This window comes from Strigops habroptila, chromosome 7 (genome assembly GCF_004027225.2).
Source record: "Strigops habroptila isolate Jane chromosome 7, bStrHab1.2.pri, whole genome shotgun sequence".
In the NCBI taxonomy this organism is placed as follows: Eukaryota; Metazoa; Chordata; class Aves; order Psittaciformes; family Psittacidae; genus Strigops; species Strigops habroptila.
Window position 1 is genome coordinate 51,530,043 of NC_044283.2, and position 18,572 is coordinate 51,548,614.

Here is an 18,572-nt window from a genome sequence, read left to right on the forward strand (position 1 = left end):
CATATCCTTCAGTACCCACAGAACTTCAATTATGTTGCTTAGATGTAAGTCAGGGCAGCTTCATTGAGACATACCATGAGATAGAAAGATAGCTAGAGAATGTCATGTTCAACTTTGTTCACAAAGGAATATACTAAGTTCTCTTAGACAAATAGAGAAAAGAAACCACAAATGTCCCAAGTCCCTGGAAATATTTGTATTGTCTGTATCTTTTATACCCTGCAGCTGCTTAAAATCCCCAATAAAATTTACTCACTTCAAGGCATTTCAAGATTGAAGTTTAAGGTGCTAGGTCTGAAGTCTATAAACTTGCATTTAATCAAAAGTAAATGAATAAAAATACTATAGTAACTTCTTTTGTTAATAATTTGGAGGTGGCTAGCCAAGCTGAAAATACAAAAATCCATGCGAATGATGCCTTGTGTATCTGTTATGTGATCAGGAAAATACGGCAGAGCTGAGCTGTGAAGAACATAGATTACCTGTTTATGTGGGATTACTGTTCTGAAATAGCCACTTTGTTTCTCAGAGCTAAATCAGAATAATGTTTATCTTTACTCCTGTACTTTATAGCAAATGTTACATGTGTTATCTCTTACCTTTCATATCCTGGCTTTGATGTATAAACTATGACAGAAATTCACCTTCATGTTAATTATAAGAAGATTTGAATTCTTAGTTTAACTTTACCAGCTTTCTAGATGCTGTAACAGGTTTTAACGGGTGTTAGACATTCCCTGCTAGTAGGAATTCTGGCAGCAAGTGTCTCAGCTGGTAAAAAGGGTTGCCTCTCCCCTGTTTAAATCATCTTAAGTTCTTGGCACTGTACCAGCAGAACTCTGACTAGGAGAGTTGTATGAGAGAGAAGCAGCAGGCTCCTTGCTGCATTGAGATGAATTGCTTGGTATTGTCAGGCCTGAAGTAGATGGTACTTCACAACTAGTAGCACAAAACCAACAGATGGACTTTTCCTCTCTTCCTCACCAGGTCTTTTTTTTCTCCTTGTATTTTGGGAAAAGCATGCACATTCCAGTAATCTGAATTTCTTGATATTTTCAAGAAATTCAGCTTACAGATTTATGTTGTAATTGTTTACATTAGCAGAGAATTTTACTAAATGGCTTTGTTCATATGAAGTTTTAGCTGTGTATGTGAACTCTGCTTAAGGTGCTCCATGTAACCACATGACATCTGGCTCCTGAAGGAACAGCATGTATTCAAGGAGTTGTGAATGATCTTGAAATAGCATTTATGTTCTTTTTTTAGTGGCTCAAGGTTGCTTTTGGTATGCATCTTCATTAGCTGAGGGAGGAGGTGGTGTTGCTTTTATGGCATTATTACTCCCTTGTCCAAGCGCTCAAAGTGATTTCTTTCACACAGTTTTCATTTGTTTCAAACTCTTTTAAGGCTTCCTAAAAGTTAACCCTGCATATGAACATTCTTATTTGCTGTAATGTTGCCACTAAAAATCTTGTCTAAGAGTAGAGATACCCATTTTGCTTTTTCCCCTTCTTGGTCCTTCATGTGTAATCATTTTTCCTCTTGATCTGTGTATACTTTTCACATAGTAGTAGAGAGATATGTGTATATTAAAATATAGTTCATACATTCATTGAAAGAAGCACTGCAGCTGTTAGTATGAGAAGTTACCAAGTACTTTCATAGAATCATAGAATAGTTTAGGTTGGAAGGGACTTTGAAAGGTCATCTAGTCCAAACCCCCTGCAATGAGCAGAGATTTTTGAAAGCCTTTCCTTGTCTTTAATTTCAAACTTCAATGTCCTTTTAATATATGAGCACTTACATCCACAAAAGGAAGAAAGCAGTGTTCTTGTGAAGAAGGAGTTTTCTTATTCTTTCATTTTCTCTTTTACATGAGACACTTTCCTCCCTCTCACATGTTACTGCACTCACTTTCATACTTGGTGGATTAAGTGATGATAGGAAGTTGCATACTAGAACAGATGGCCAATAAGCCATGAGTGCTACAGATAAATTAGCCTGCATGGTGTTTGATGGTTAGTTAAGTTGAAGGAAGGCTCTATAAATTTCCATCTCTCTCTAATTTTGCAGTAAAACCTGGTGTTCGGTACAGAGAACTAGGAAACATTATTCAGAAACATGCTCAAGCAAATGGATTTTCAGTGGTTCGAAGCTACTGTGGGCATGGAATCCATAAACTTTTCCATACGGCCCCTAACGTGCCACATTATGCCAGTGAGTATTCATTCCCTTTGGGTTGTCCTGTACACAAGAAGTGGTTTGCATTGAGCACCCAATTTACTTGCTGCTTACATTCCAATAAAGTAGCATGTTACCTGACAGCCATCAAGTTAGCATTTTTGCATCTGTGGAATAATTTTTTTCTGAACTCTAGACCATTGCATGCTTTATGAACCTAAATGCAGCGAATTTATTAGATATCGAGACAACTTGTGCCTACACTAATGGTTAGTGTAAGCTCTCATCTGTACCGGGTAAGTGCTCAATATTTTTGCCCCAATTCCCAACTAATCCCTTAAACATCCTTGTCTGACATGAACGGGCAAACGTTTCTATCCTTAGGAGGCCTAAGCAAAATCTTAATGCCATTTCCAGATGTAAGTAAAAGGCTTTTTGAAAGGGGCTGAAGCCTTTCTTCAGTCAAACCACATTCCTAGAGATGTGCTCTGCATCAGTTCATGTGCCTCCACATAAACATTTTTGGTGTATATCACATCAGAAATTTCTCTTGTTACTGTCCTTGATGCCTTGGAATTCTCTGCCTTTTTACGTTTGCTAAAGACATACAGTACTGTCACCCTGACACTGCTATGACCCCATTATGCAGAGTAATGAGGGGGCAGTGTGTCTTTCATAAATGGAATCACAGGATTACTTAACCACAATCATATCTGGACGATTTCTTGGAGCTAATGGTTCAGTGGAAACTAATTAAGAGGTTTAAGCCTTCTCTGAATATCTTAAGTGCTTCTTATTTGTATTGATTATTTTTTTTTTAATGATGATTTTCATCAGTCTGCATTCAGAAGTCTGCAGAAATTCCTGTATTGCAGTTGTTCAGTGTTTTTATAGAACTGGAGTTGAACTCCAGTTACTGGAGAAAAAGACAGCAATTAATTTTAAGCTCCTTGAGTAAATATTGTGGTGGTGGAGGAGGGGGAGAAGGAAAAAACTAAGGGAGATCTTCATGTAGAATTAAAAATGGACAAGTGAGCGGGTCATCTCTGAAGAGCTCTTCTGACTTTACAGTGTTCCTGCTGTATTATTCTAGGACAAGGATTCATTCATTTACTAAGATGGGATCACTTTTTCTAACTTCAGTGTTTATTTTATTGCAGAAAATAAGGCTGTTGGAGTCATGAAGCCAGGTCATGTATTTACAATTGAACCAATGATCTGTGAAGGTGAGCAATTTAGCAGTAAATTGGTTACTGTTATTTACCATTCAGTAGTGATGGAATAGGATGCTGGTTCTGTTCTATAGTTGATAGATTATTTCACTTGTGGAACTGCGTCTGTTATTTAAAACCAGTCCAAAAGTCACCATTTATGTTTTTAGGTGGTTGGCAAGATGAGACATGGCCTGATGGCTGGACTGCAGTGACAAGGGATGGAAAGCGCTCTGCCCAGTTTGAACACACACTCCTGGTCACTGATACAGGCTGTGAGATCTTGACGCGGCGGCTGGATAGTATTCGTCCCCATTTCATGTCCCAGTGAGAATTTAGACTGAGCAGGTGGAGCTGAATGATACTTCTTTCTTTTTTTTTGTGTCTCTGTACTATGCATTTTTTTTAAGAGTACAGAATAGAGATTTCACCATTTACTTTGTTCTCAGTGATTGTAGATAAGAGGAATATCTTGACGAACCTGACCCAATGTCTAGGAAAGCAGAGAAGAATTTAAAGAATTTCCTGCTTTCCTCCTACCTACAACACTCATGCTGTATTTTTCTTTTTTCTTCAAATATCTCTTTAGCACCTTTCTTCCAATTAGACCCACAATTGCTTCTGTTACTGCCATGATATTAGTTATAAAAGTGTGGGTAACCTTTCCCACTGGGACTTAATATTTTGGGATCCAGTTTTTTTCACCTCTTCAGTGTGCCCTGTCACTCTTGGTATGTGAGTGGCGCCTGAGATTTTTAAGCATTTCTAGTTCCAAAGACTTGCTCCTGCTTCTGCAGATACTGTTCTAATGGGCTGGTCCTTGTTTATCACTTGAGAAGGGGGCAGAAGAGAGAGATACATGCATGTTGCCAAGAATAGGCTACCCTTACCTTAATTTCTGTTCCTGTCTCCCTGCTGATGGCCTCTGTGGTGATTGCAACTGTAGGTGATGCACTGTTAATGGCAGCACTTGTTTCTCTCGCTGGAGATTTGATAGGATGGGCTTTCTACAGGGAAAAATAGTAAATTCTGTCTTACATGTAGCTCCCTGGAATAAGCTGCTTCTCAGTGAAGCAGTATTTCAGGCAGTCTCCTGCTCCAAAAGCTCAGTGAAGCTGATGTGTCAGACTTGCCTAGGTAAAGGAATGAAACAAGTACCAAAAAATCCCGAGATTCTTGGGATCCCCGAGTGTGTGAGCTGTGGGGCATTTTTTTTGGTTTTTTTTTTTTTTTTTAAGGTACATCCACAGCAGTTGTCGGGGATGGGATCTGCAAGACTTGCAATGAAATGAGTATATAGCTTAAAACAAGTCTGTGAGCAAATGAAACACCTTCAATGGTGTATTCATTTTCTTTCAGTAATTTCTAAACAGGTCATTTTTTTCCCTTCCCTCCCAGTTAAGTGAGTTTGATGCTTTTGGAAAGTCTTAGGGGGGCAGCTGTGAAAATGATCTTTTCTTCTCAGACTGGGTATAGAGTGGGCAATGTTAGTATATCTATCCCCCTTTATTTTCTGTTCATGGGTAATGATGAGCTGGAAACTGTCATGTTAAAGACTGTGGATTGATTAGGCCTCTCTTCTCTCTACCCTTTCTTTTCTCATACCCACTTAGCTCCTTTCCACCATCTTTGGTGTCTCAGCTGAGGGAATTTCTTTTTTCTTCTGAATTGCAATGAAATGTTTCAGACCCCACTGCAGACCTAGTCTTACACCACTGTAATGCAAGAAATAGTTAAACCAATGCAGACATTAAATCACACAATCACGGGCATAAAATACACCTTTTACAAGGTGCCTGGTGAATTTGTTGCCACATTAGACCCAAGCACATGAGGTACTGCATACCCTTGGCTCCCCTTGGCACTGCAGAATTTAGGCGGGGGAAAGGGGTTAGTGCTTCATAGAACTGGACTCATGTACTACCAAATACCAAATTTGCCAGAAAATGTCTTCTCTGCCCTGAGTGCCTCAGACCTCTGTTGCTGTAAGAGCATCACTGCAATGTTTTCGTTACCTTGTTATTTTTAATTATGCAGTAAAGTGACCTGAACTGATGCATAAGGAGCGCATGTGCGTGTGTGTGTGTGTGTGTGTGTGTGTGTGTACAGATTTTAACAGAACAGACTGTAGTACTTGAGTGGAATTACCTGTGTCGAATGAGATGTAATGTATTGAGGAGACGACTGTCCTGGAGGTTTGCTCACCATATCATTCACTTGAATGGTTACAACGGTCTTGCCTTTTCTATATGTGTGCGTATGATGGCGTGGGGGGAGGGCTTCACTTTTGGTCTCTAAAATAAAAGTTGCAGCTGCTTTTAACAGAAATAACTTCTTTTTGTGATCCAACCAGACATGGCATTCTTGGTTATACCCAGCTTCGCTTGCACTAGTGCAAGCCATAACGGTAGATGCATGCAACCAGTTAACAATCTCCCTTTAACCTGCACGTGTGCCACTGGAATACCTCGTTGTTGTTGCACCGGTACAACCAAATTTAACACTGCACGTTTTTAATATAGGTAATCTCTGAGGCTGTGCATTTCTGCCTATAAATTTAAGTAATAGCAGCGGAATGGTTTACACAGAGTTCATACTACTACTATTTTGAAACAAGTAGAAAGCTTGCTTAGCATCTACACCAGTTGTTTTCAACATGAGATAGCACATCAGCCTAGAGAACAAAACTTAGTTTAAAATACTGTGAAAGGCTATTTTTTCACCTATCTAGCTGGAATTTTGCTTGAAAATACTAGATTTGTACTGACTGGATTTGAAAATTACCTGGCTTTGGTTCTTACAGAAGTTGCTTTCCACTTAAACAAAAATCCCAACTTAAATCTATTTTCTAATGAAGTTTTTATAAATTGTACACACTTTTGCAGAAAACCCACATTCCTGCAACTAGTTCTGAAGCAATCTCTTAGAATATTCCCTTTACTGTCATGTAAGAGAGTATGGAAACTCTTCATGCTGCTTCTGCTTGTTGACATGAGTATTTGAGGAGAGAAGATTTGATAGCCAATTTTGAATAAAAGTAACCGGCTGAGGAGAGGGGAGAAGCTGCATCTGGTACATGGTAGCCAGCAGAATATATACACATTTGCCATGGTCATTTGGTGGAAATGTTTTGTTCACTGAAGTCCTTAAAGATGGTACATTTCAGTACAGGCTCACCAAGAATGGGGTACAAGCTCTGTCTTTGAGTCCCGTGGCTAGCCGAGCAACTTCAAAGAGACTATTTCAAACATGCTCCATCGAATCAATCACGTTGCAGGACAAAGTAGTCTGAAAACTGCTACGTAGGGGCTAGGACATCAGTTCCTAGGCTCGGAAGAAGCTGTAAGTCTTTGAGTGCTCTGGTATCACTAAATGTCTTTTGTTATTATCTTGGTATTACAAGACTAGCTTTCCACTCTTAAGATGCAGATTCTCTAAGTAATAATGTAATGCAGACAACGTGATTAAATGATGTTGATCTAGTCTGCGCAGCCCAGAGGAACAAGGGTTATAGTACAAATATTTTAAATCTCTTAGGTCCAGTTGGGGGTGGTTTTGTTAAGATGCTGAGCTACTATTCTGTGGATACCATCTTACAGAATACTCTCACTGAACAGCTTGACAGCAAGTTTCTACTGAAGTCCCTAATGTTTAGCCAGCATTTCTGAGCTACAAGGTACTGCCACTTCACTGCTGGGGTGGAGGGTTCACCTCCCTGGTACAAACTCACTTTTTATTTCTTCTGGATGCTCAAAATTGAGTTCTTAAGGCATTCACAGGAGTTAATGTTGTTGTTTACTCCGTCTGAAATGAAGTTAGAAATGCAGCTCCCTCAACTCTTTTCAGAATGCTCTAGGGATATCTTGCTAATGATAAATGGAAAAGATGTAATTGCCCCAGTTGTATAACAGTGTCTTGAGCATGGTAGTTGTTAGTGTCGAGAGGGAATTTCTTCTAAGACTTCCATTTGCATTCAGGGTTTCCTGTAACAGTTGTTTTGAGCAGGCTCCTTTAAAACCTGAAACTTCTCCCTTAAGCAGTGTCCTTAGGTCACTGAAAAGCACTGATTTTTGCTGCATACAACTTTCCTTTAACTGGGTGGCCTTTCTGCCTCTGCAGTCTGTTTTCTGCTGTTCCTCTGGGGTTTTCTGGATGTGTGGCACTGCTTCCAGGTTTCAATTCAAAGAAGTTTTATCCAGTCAGATCACTTCAACTATAGTTAAGGAGAAAACCTGCAACTCCAAAATTAAGATTTAAGCCTTCCCCCTCCAAAAACAAAAAAACCCCAAAGTCATTCCACAAAACCCTGAAGCCTTTTTATGAAACAATGCTCTTCACTGTTGTTCCCCTGCATCCCTCAAGAGCAGACTGTTGCTCTAATAGTAACATTCTGTGCTTGACTAAATAGCGGTAACAATCCCACACTGTTTTTGCAGTGTTGGCTGCAAAGGCTGCTGCAACTGTGCCAGTGCACTTAAGGAAATGGCAAAACTGAATGAAGTCTTGGAGGACACCACTAGGGCAAGCGGCTAGAGTAGTCTGTCATCACCTTTACAACAGGCCTGCCTACAGGTATTGCAATAAGGCAGTGAACACTTCCCAAGTGAGCACAAGTACACTTGGACACTTAGGTCACACATCCAACCACGCTCTGTGCTACAGCTCGCTTCAAGGTAGAGCTGGATGGAACACCCTTGGTAATCCTAGAGCAGCCTCAGAAGCTTGACAGGTGTTGGGAGTTCTTGCCACTCTCTCAGTAGTTTCAGCATAACAGTGCTGCTTCTTGACCCAGCTGTGCTTAGCACACTGCCTAGAGTAATGAATCACACATCGCTTGCTACTGATGCTGAAGAATGCTCTTCCTCTGTCATGTACATACATACTGTAAGATCATTAGAGGAAAACGGTCAAGACACAGCAATTATAGTCACAGTCTTAATGCTCAATAATTCCAACACTGCTTAGAAATAAGCTTTTATTCCGTAGATTAATGGAGTTCGGAACTATTGAATTTGCAGAACAAGTTCCACAACTAGTGCTAATTATATAACACTATTCAGTGGTTACTGATTGTTTTTGTTATTTAATATTCAGAACGCTCACCCTAAAATACATCATCTTCCTAGTCCCGCTGAGTTTTCATTTGCTTGAGTCTATGATTCTATCAGAAGTTCCATTATAAAAGGAGAGTTTCCACGTTGCTGGAAAATTGGAAGGTCCACATTTGCTTCTAAAGCTTTAGAACAGTTCGAATGCTTAAAATGGAAAAGAAAAAGGAAAAAAGAGTCACCAGTAAGTCCATTTTCTCCCCTTTTTTCACTCCCTTTCATTGCTGAGACATATTTTAACTTCTGTCTCTTTACGAAGGAAGTTATGCTTATGCCTATAATATTTATTAAAAATCCTTGTTAAAAATGGGTTGGTAATGCTTGTTATCTTTGGGGGGTTTTTTTAATAGTCTCTCCCCCAGTAACATATACTCAAATTGGAAGGTTTTTCAAACTATGAGTGTCAGTTTTCAGTAGCTAGCCAAGAATACTGATCAGGAACATAAATACTTACAGGCATTCCCTCTTTTGGCTGCTTGGAGAATTTTAAGTAACTTCCATTATTAGTTTCATAGGACATGCTCAGGTAGGAAATAAAGCAGTTTGTAACTGGCAAAGGGGATCAACTGCTGGCTGAAATTTGCACACATGCAGTGTTTTCAATTGTAAAAAGTACAAATGCAGTTACTGTTAACCGACTTATTCAAAATAGGCATATATGGAGATAAAGCACGAAGTTACTAATTCAGTAGCATACTAAAAGATCACTCCAAGTGATTGACTGTGCTGGTAATCTATCCTAAGTAGTTTGAAAATATACTGAAATCTAGTCTGTACCTTAATGACTTGTAAAAATGTATCAATGTGAACTCCCCTTCAGTCTCCCGAGGAAGAATGTTTTAACAGTGTTGGAAGCCCAAGACAGACTTGTCCCCTTTATCAGCTTTACAACCTTGTGTAATTCCCTTATACATTGTTGCTTTCTTCTTACTCTCTGCCTGTGTTTTGGCACATGCCTAGAAGCTCAGAGAAAGTGTACTTGTTTACCTCGGAATGATTATGCATGGTATATGTCACCCTTTATCCTCCCTGTTTAAAACATAGAATCGTGAATAGTTAGGGTTGGAAAGGACCTTAAGATCACCTAGTTCCAACCCCCCCGCCATGGGCAGGGACACCTGGCACTAAACCATTTCGCCCAAGACTCCATCCAGTCTGGCCTTGAACACTGCCAGGGACGGAGCATTCACAACTTCCTTGGGCAACCCCTGCCAGCGCCTCACCACTCTCACAGTAAAGAACTTCTTCCTTATATGTAACCTGAACTTCCCCTGTTTAAATTTGAACCCATTACCCCTTGTCCTATCACTACAGTCCCTGATGAAGAGCCCCTCACCAGCATCCTTGCAGGTCCCCTTCAGATACTGGAAGGCTGCTGTGAGGGCTCCACGCAGGAGATACTGAGCAGGGAACCTGTATTTTGAGAGTGTCTCATCAAGAAATGTCTTCTACACCTTTCAATATTATGAACATTACCTCTTTCCTGCATGCATCAGCTCAAAAGCCTCATTAATTTTGTCAAAAGGTAGGGTGTGAGTCACAAATTCATCAACCTTGATCTTTTTGGACATGTAGTCAGTCACCAGTTTTGGTACACTGTCTACGCTCTTCCAGCCTGAAAGACAGAAAGCATGCATTTGTGTTTTGCCTGTCCACCCATCTCTGAAAAAACAGAGAAGGAAAAAAATGCAATCTCACACAGGCACTTGTGTGATACGTATGAAAAGGAACTGAGATCAGCAACATGTTTGTCCCTCCTGCTCTAGGCAGGCATTCACAAGACGACAGCTAGGTCTGGCAAGAGCACACATTATTCAAACACGTAAGTGCGCTAACTTTTCACTACGTACTTCAGCATTCAGCATAACAGCAGCCCTCACCTAGGAAAGCAAGCACGAGGCATCTGTCAGCACCTCTGTGTATCTTTATAACCCAATTAAGTATTGTATTACTTAGAGAAAGAGCAGTGTAACAAACAGAATCAAGTTTGGCTATTTCCATGAACTTCAACTACTGAATCCCCAGCTGATTGGTAGCTCTGAAAGTCTCAGCGTGGTTTTGGTTTGACAGCAGAAAATGCCGATCAAGCATGTGCTGCTTTTTATTTTAAAGCTCTTTATAGCACATTCCCATGTTAGCCCCACAACCTGCTTAGTGATTAAGCAACACAAACATGTTTCTGTGAGTTCTCATCTTCCCAAAGACTAGGTCCCTTCACTGGACCAAACTGAATCAAACCTTCACGGGGTGATAAAGCAATTTACAGTGCGCCTTTAGCACTGAATAGCATATGGTTGTACTCCCTCCTCAAAACGCGTGAGGTATCACACCATCGTGTTTATTTGTAGCCTGTCTGTAGGAACATCAGCTTTTAAAAGTCTTTATATTAGAAGTCATCACAGCATTTATGAAGAGCCTGTCAGCTGTACCTTTCTTGCAAAGGCAAGGTGGTGCTGGTGTGTTCTTCCCAGCTTTAACCCATAGTAAATCATCCCCATTCCAAAATGAAAGTTACCTCCAAACGCAGTCCCTTTCCATGTCCGCCCAGTTACGAGCTGGAATGGCCGTGTGGAGATCTCCTGACCAGCAGCAGCTACTCCAACGATCACACTTACTCCCCAGCCTTTGTGGCAGGCTTCCAAGGCAGCCCTCTTCACACATGGGTAGGACAAAGCAGAGCATGTATTTAAGGAACAATAAATACACTGAAAACAGCATTAATTTTTCCATTCGCTGTCCTCTTCTTACATCCCATCTGGCTTCCAAAGTCCCTCTGAACTCCCACTAGGAGCTGGCATAAACTGTAATCAGAGACCATGTAGACCATGTTACTGACAGTTAGGAATGCTGTTGGAATTCCTGAAAACCTAGCCTTACACTCCATAGTACTTTTGCATTTCCAAAGGTTAAATTCATTGTTTGAGGAATTGGGAAAATAATGAGTGGTCCTTGAGATTTTACTGTTCATTGTACAATATATTTTATGGGGGTTTTGTTAATTTTTCAATCTGAAATCTCAGGATTTCAAAGAACTCCCATTAAGGAAAAAAGATTGTAAATTTCCCTGCCCACGGCAGATGGGTTGGAACTAGCTGAGCTTTAAGGTCACTTCCAACCCAAACCATTTTCAATGATTCTATAATTTTAAGTGCCATTTTCAACCTAAAAAGTAGCATCTGTTTTCACTGCATAGTTAGGATTGGATGTAAAATGGCCTTTTTAGTCATAGCAGTTATCATTCCTATTTAATAAATAAATTAGTATGGCATGTTTTCTGTAACAAGAAAGCAGCTAATTTTGCTATTTAGCTGAACAACTAAGTGGCAGCCAGCTGTGCCCTCCCTCTACATACTATGGTTAGGCAAACACTCACCATGACTCCAACATTACCAATGCACTCAAATGAGTAGTCAACACCACCATCGGTCATCTCCACCAGCACCTCTTGTACAGGCTTCTTGAAGTCTTCAGGGCTAATGCACTCAGTAGCTCCAAACTCTTTGGCTTTGGTGTACTTATCCTTGTTAAGGTCGATGCCAATGATCCGGGATGCTCCAGCTATTTTACAGCCCATAATAACTGCCAGCCCAACTCCTCCTAAGCCAAAGACGGCACACGTAGAACCAGGTTCTACCTAGGAATAAGAAAAAAGCCATTAGAAACACACAGAAAATTCATCCTTCCACACGAGTGGGAACACACGTTAACAAGTCTGTAATGAAAGAAACATGAAAGCAAATATGAGACTTCATCACTTAGATAAGGGAAACTATACAGAAATTTTATCCAAAAGCTCTTTAGGTACAAGGCTTTTCTTTTTGCCCAAAGACTCGACTCCTACAACCTGCCTAAGACTCACGCACACTCACCTACGAGCTCTGCCTCACCTTAAGCTTCAAACTAGCAGACTTGCAGCAAGATTAAGATGAATTGGAAGAGTAATTTATATATAGCTGGTATCAAAAAGGATGCAGAATCTTCTACCTGGATTTCCTCTAAAGGCTGTCAGGTTCTTCTAACCCGATCTGGCCTTTATGGAGAAGTTTGAAATTGTTAGCTGAACTTCAACTTAGCTAGAAGTTGAAGAGAAGAAGAATTTGGTACATCTTGTTTGCAGTCCTAATCTAGTCCCTCAGCTACCTGTGTACTTTGGCTTGGATATAGTTACAGAGAAAAGCCAGAGGCAACCCCAGCCTTTACCTTGGCAGTGTTAACAGCAGCCCCATAGCCAGTGGAGATGCCACAGCCCAGCAGGCACACTTTATCCAGAGGTGCTGCAGCATCTATCTTGGCTACCGAGATATCAGCCACCACAGTATACTCGGAGAAGGTGCTAGTCCCCATGAAGTGGTAGATCTGCTTTCCTTTGCAAGTGAATCTGCTGGTACCATCAGGCATGAGTCCTTTCCCTTGAGTAATTCTTAAGACAAAGACAGGAAAGTACAATCAGCATTTTAAGCAGTAAATACTCTCAGCAGACGGTATCTATTAAGTAGCACAGAGATGCAGTTGTATACTTGCACTGTTACTTTTTAATCATTCCAATAAACCCAGGAGTTCACAGAAATTAGATTCTAAACTCTTAAAACCTCATGCTGTTGATTCCTCCATGGAAGCACTGAAAGAAATTGAGTTTATCAACATGTTGACCTTGTTGGTTACCAATTCTAGCTGCCTGTGCCACAGCACCACACCCCCATCTTCACCTCCTTCACTACACCTCCCTTGATTGGCACCAGTCAATTATGTCACTGGGGGTTTTGGGCGGGTTTGGGAAGCTTTTTTTTTTCAGAATGGGAGCTGGAAATCAACTGGGAAGCAGGTGTCAAGGAAAATAGAGCTTTCTGTATGATTCTGTAACACTTGACAGCTTTGGTGTTCAACCACAAGAGCTTAACTTTAACACCCTGACGTGCTTCCCTTAAGCATGGATTAAGTACCGAATCAGAGCATTTATGTTTTCAAAGCTGTGGACACAAGCTATTAGTTTCCACCTTCACATATATGAAAACAGAGAAAGAGATTTATTTAAGGGCAAAAAGGAACAATCATTTTAGGGAAGAATGGAAAATAGTGCATAACTGACTCCCTAAAACACACTTTCTAAGCCACTAAACGGTGCATCAAGATATTTACTCTCCAAAGATAACTCTTGTCTATCGCTTTTGATAACTAGAACAGGTGTACATTGAACAAATACTATACTGTGTGTCAAAATAAAAAGCATACAGACCTTATCTTCTGGCACAGGTTTGTTTTAGGATTCTTACAGAACTTGCACTCTCCACACTGGGGGATGTAGAGAGGGAGAACAGTGTCCCCTAAGGAAAAGAAAAAAAATACTCTGTGGCTAGTGATCAAGTCAAGCAAGGCAATAGGAAAAAATGAAGTTACTAAGTTTTCATGGCTTTTATGTGACCTTGTGTTCACTTAAAACCTGCTTCATGTATCAAGAACTGCTTATGGTACACAGTAGCATTGTTTATAGAGAGTGCTAGATAAAACACTTTTCTCACATCTGAACAGACACCGAGCGGAAGTTCATCATTCCAGAACAAATAGGAATGTTACTGTAAAACAAAACAATCCCACATCTACAGTGAGTGACATGATTAATCATTTTTAAAGCCTTTAATTAAACCAAGAGGTAACAACTCTGATTTGAAAAAGAACAAAAACAAACCCAAAACCTCTTCTAACTATATTCATCTAATTTCAAGAAAGAAATTGGTCTGGTGGGCTCTTTCAAGCATTAAATCAAGAGCACACTGAATAGAGATGTGTTGTATCTCACAGGCAAGAGAAATGTACACAGGCATACACACCAGAATAAGACAATGTAACTCCTGCAGTATAGCACTCCAGTGGCCTAATTTGACAGCTGACCTTGTAGTAAGGAAACACTTTTAAAGAAGGCAGACAACTTGTAAGATATTTTCTTACCTGGCTTCACTTTTGTTACTCCTTCCCCAACACTCTCTACAACTCCTGCTCCTTCGTGACCCAAGATCACAGGGAAACATCCTTCAGGATCAGCACCACTCAGAGTATAGGCATCAGTGTGACAGACAGCAGTGGCAACTATCTGTGAAGAAATACATAATCTGAGGCCAACTTGAAGAACAGAATAGTAGCACAGATCTAAGTATTTCCCTTTGGTCAGAAATTCAGGACACATTTGCCAATCTTGGCAGCATTTGTGTTGTGGTCAACATACTTTCACTCCTAGCAAGGCACAAGAGTGCCAAGGCAAGGCACTTTTTCTTACTTTGAAAAAGTAGAGTCATGATAGTACATCTTTTCTCATTTCCATCAACTAAATTCTGACACTGAGATTGGTAGCAGATGACATCTGGCTTCCTAAAGCTGGAAATCAGTACCTGGAGTCATCTCAAAGTAGGCTGGCATCTCAGATTTGAAGTTAGTCTCTCAAAGGTAAAATGACCAGAGAACCCATACAGAATTCTCAGTACTCCATAAAGCCAGTCTAAGTCCTAAGCACCATGCAGAGACCCTTTCCACAGAGATAATTTTCACTATAATGTGTGCCTTTGATCAGGTATGCGATACTGGAAAGTCCCGATCAAACCAGCAGCTTGGGTATGGGGAATCCAGGAGACCAAATCACGGCTCAGCAGCCAGTACCTTAAAGGCCTGACTGAAGTAAAATGCAGCATGTTAGAAAGCTGCAACAGGTCACAAGCTGATGCCCTTCAATCAAGATCAAAGGCGTTCCTGGCTCAGATGTTTTGTGGGAGCTCAGTCAGTAACAACTGGAATTGATCCCCAAGACCAGCCATGATCATTAGACCAGACTGTGAAGTGACACCCGCAGAAATCAAGTGTTTTTCATAAACTTAACAGCTAAATACCATAATTTCCTTCTTTGTAAAGCCAGCTGAGATGCTAGTTTACTAATTCTATCCATTCAACATTTCTTCTGTTGGTAAACAAACTGTTCAGCTTTAACACATGGTCTGCCAAAATACAGTGCATGCAGCTAACAGTTGATTTAATTACCTTGATACGAACTTCATGAGCTTTTGGTGGAGCAACCTCCACTTCCTCAAGAGACAGAGGTTTACCTGCCTCCCAGGCGACAGCAGCTTTGCATTTAATAACCTACAAGACAACAACAACAAGAGGACATCTGTTGTCTGGTTCATTTAAAATAATTCTTCTACAGCCAAGTGAGAAAATGAGAGAAACACTACTGGCTTTTGGAAAGAATCCCAGATCTGAAATTCATAATTTCAACACAAAGGTTTATAATTGCCCTACATTTGCTTTCAGGAAGCTAAAAAATAATAAGTAAACCAAGATCTGAAATTTGGATTTCACTCTCTTATTGAGCAAAACCAGTAATAAACCCAGGAGTGCTTAGGTGATACTCGTACTAAAATGGGTCAGGCGTCCTGTCTCTGCTTCCTCCTGGCTTCTTGTGCCCCTCCTCACTGGCAGAGCATGAGACTGAGAAAGTCCTTGATCAGAGTAAGCATTACTTGGCAACAACTAAAAACATTGGTCTTATCAGCACTGCTCTCAGACTAAAGCCAAAACACAGCACTGCACCAGCTACTGAGGGAGAGAAAAATAACTGTTACAGCTGAACCCAGGACAATGTGACACAGTAACTAACTGTGGAGTCACAGTATGGGCATTCGGTCATAATCTCTAAATATACCAAAGATTTTGCCAGAAAATCTAAATTCAAGGCACAAAAGGCAAGAGGAGCCATCATTAGGTAAATAATTTACTGGTTTTCCATCTATCCCTCATCCTCCCCTCATAAAGTCACTTGTTCTCGCACAGGAGACTACGTTTCCCTAAAGTATGAATTTCCACAAGCTTAGTTAAGCACAGAATTAAAGAGAGGAGAAAAGTCTCCTTCTGGGTTAAGTGCTGATCTTCCTAAAACTAGCATTATATATCTGGAAGCATACTTTGAAATTGTAACTTCTGATCCAGAAACGTTTAAAGCAGCTGGCTTTTGAAACTGCAGTCAGCTCGTACAGCCATAAAGGCCCCATGACTGTTCCAAATGGGTATCAGAAAAGCCCCATCTTCTGACCTTTCCATATTCAAAGGTTTCCGCTGTTGCTTTGCTAAAAAACACTGAAACCAACAACTGGAAAAAAACCCAACCATTTTCACCAGTTCTTCATTTTCTCTATTAGCACAGGAACACAAGAGTTGAGTTGCTTGTAGCTACACATACGATCAGCTGTCCAGCTGTCTCACTCCAGATGAAATCAAGCTCTCAGCAGTGACAGCAGCTCTCTTATCTGCTCTGAAACCGCCGCTGGCCTGGACCACCCTTCGGCATCTGTTTGAGCAAGACCACCCAGCCTGCTCAGACCTGCGGCACTGAACTGCTGCACACAAGTTAAAGCAGTATTCAGTGCGTTCAGATTGTTTTGCTTTGAAAGCAGTAAGCTCGCCACGCAATGGTTCTGAGAGCGAGCAGGGTCTAGCTGTACTGAGCACGTACTGGCGCCACTGCTGGAGAGCAGCCTCGAGGATCACTCTCGCTGCCAAGCAGCATCATCCCAAACACTTCTGCCACCCCACAGTCACAGAGGAAGGTGCACGGGGTGAACTGTGCTCAACCACCTCCCACCCACCGCAGCTGCCGGAACTCTCCTCACTGCCTTGCGGTGACTACAGGTGTGCCGGGGAGCCGGCACCTTCCCAGCCCTACATGCAGAGCGATCCCTCTTGCCCTTCCTTCGAGGTTACTCAGCCAGCTGCCCAGGGCCCGCACGGAACCGCGCAGCTCACGGTCTGCTGCCTGTTCTTCCGCCACCGCGACCAGCGAACGCTCCGAGGGCACAAGCGGGACCCCCGGGCCAGGAACCGCGCGCAGGAGGGGGTTTTAACACACGGCGAGGAGCAACGCCAGGATTCCTGCTCCCGACCCTGCCCGCTCTCACAGCGTTAATAACGGCACCGGGCTCCGCCGCGCACACCGCACGCACGCAGGGGAGCGGTCAGGACACGCCAGGCCAACCCCGCGCCCCTGCTCCCGCGAGCGCTCCACGCTCCCACCGCACCACCCGGGCGGGAGCGAACGAACCGGCGACGGCCCGCGAGCCTCCCCCGGCCCCGGGAAGCCGCCCGGTCACCGCCGCCGCGACCGCAGGGCGCCGAGGGACGGGCCCGGCTCCCCCAGCCTCGGCCGCCCCCGCGGGACGCACGCACCCGCCAGGCGCCTCACCCCGCTCGCCATGGCGGACAGTTACGGCGGGACGGGAGGCGAGGAATGGGGATCGGAGGAGGCCCGTCCCACGCTGGTGCGCCTGCGCGGTGCTGGCGCGGGAGGGGCGGGAGCTGCGGCCGCTGAGGGGCGGAGAGGGGAGCGGTTGTCGGGGCTGGCTCCTTCCCTCCCGGCTGCCTTGCCCGCTGGTGGTAGCAGAGCAGGAGCGCCCTCAGGCGGTTACAAGACCCTTGCAGCGCGTTTCTTGCAAACCCCGATACGGGCGGAGATCACAGAATCACGGAAGGGTTTGGGTTGGAAAAAACCTTAAGATCAGCTAGTTCCAACCCCCGGCCATGGGCAGGGACACCTCACACTAGACCAGGTTGCTCAAGGCCATGGGCAGGGACACCTCACACTAGACCAGGTTGCTCAAGGCCCTGTCCAACCTGGCCTTGAACGCTGCCAGGGATGGGGCAGTTACCACTTCTTCGGACAACCCATTCCAACGCCTCACCTCACCTCACTTCTTAGGAAGAAGTAAAGGACTTCTTCCTAAATCAAATTAACTATGCAAGGGAAATTCTAAAGATAAATCTGGGGGAAAGTTTATGCTGGTACCTCCTTGCTTGCACTTGGCAGCATTTTCTTCTGGTATGTCTAAATGTCTTTGCTAGATTTTCAAACACAATTACTTGGTCAGCTGTGAAACCAGTGATGTTTCAGGAATCGAGCAGAATTTGAGGCACTCTCTAATTATCTGCTCAAGTTTGCAGTCCTGCCCAGTTAACGAGTGTTCCCAAAGGGGCGGGAGAGTCTCCAGGTTACCTGGGAGTTCGCAGTGGCACACTGGCTGGCTCGAGGGAAGGGCAGTGG

At 42.6% G+C, this 18,572-nt stretch overlaps 2 protein-coding genes across 7 annotated transcripts in view; one reads left to right on the forward strand and one right to left on the reverse strand.

Moving 5' to 3' along the window:
• METAP1 (methionyl aminopeptidase 1) overlaps positions 1-5,720 on the forward strand; it is a 30,724-nt gene extending 25,004 nt beyond the window's left edge. For 3 of the 4 annotated variants that reach the window (XM_030491654.1, XM_030491656.1, XM_030491657.1), the window contains 3 exons: positions 2,074-2,217; positions 3,342-3,407; positions 3,563-5,720. In XM_030491654.1, the coding sequence (XP_030347514.1) occupies positions 2,074-2,217; positions 3,342-3,407; positions 3,563-3,723 (371 nt within the window). In that variant the 3' untranslated portion in view covers positions 3,724-5,720. The remainder of the gene's footprint in view (positions 1-2,073; positions 2,218-3,341; positions 3,408-3,562) is intronic. The other variant, XM_030491655.1, reaches the window with a different exon arrangement.
• Positions 5,721-8,327: 2,607 nt separating this feature from the next.
• On the reverse strand, positions 8,328-17,823 carry LOC115610328 (alcohol dehydrogenase class-3). Of its 3 annotated transcripts, none has more exons than XM_030491661.1 (10): positions 17,718-17,784; positions 16,646-16,826; positions 15,521-15,622; positions 14,444-14,585; positions 13,734-13,821; positions 12,701-12,920; positions 11,874-12,134; positions 11,016-11,151; positions 9,977-10,115; positions 8,328-8,647 (listed from the first exon to the last, which is right to left on the reverse strand). In XM_030491661.1, exons 2-10 carry the CDS (start codon positions 16,646-16,648, stop codon positions 8,623-8,625), a joined length of 1,116 nt encoding a protein of 371 aa, XP_030347521.1. In that variant the 5' UTR covers positions 16,649-16,826; positions 17,718-17,784; the 3' UTR covers positions 8,328-8,622. The 3 variants fall into 3 exon arrangements, with proteins under 3 accessions (XP_030347521.1, XP_030347520.1, XP_030347519.1); XM_030491660.1 differs by having other exon boundaries at positions 17,702-17,784; XM_030491659.1 differs by lacking the exon at positions 16,646-16,826 and having other exon boundaries at positions 17,718-17,823.
• Positions 17,824-18,572: the final 749 nt, after the last annotated feature.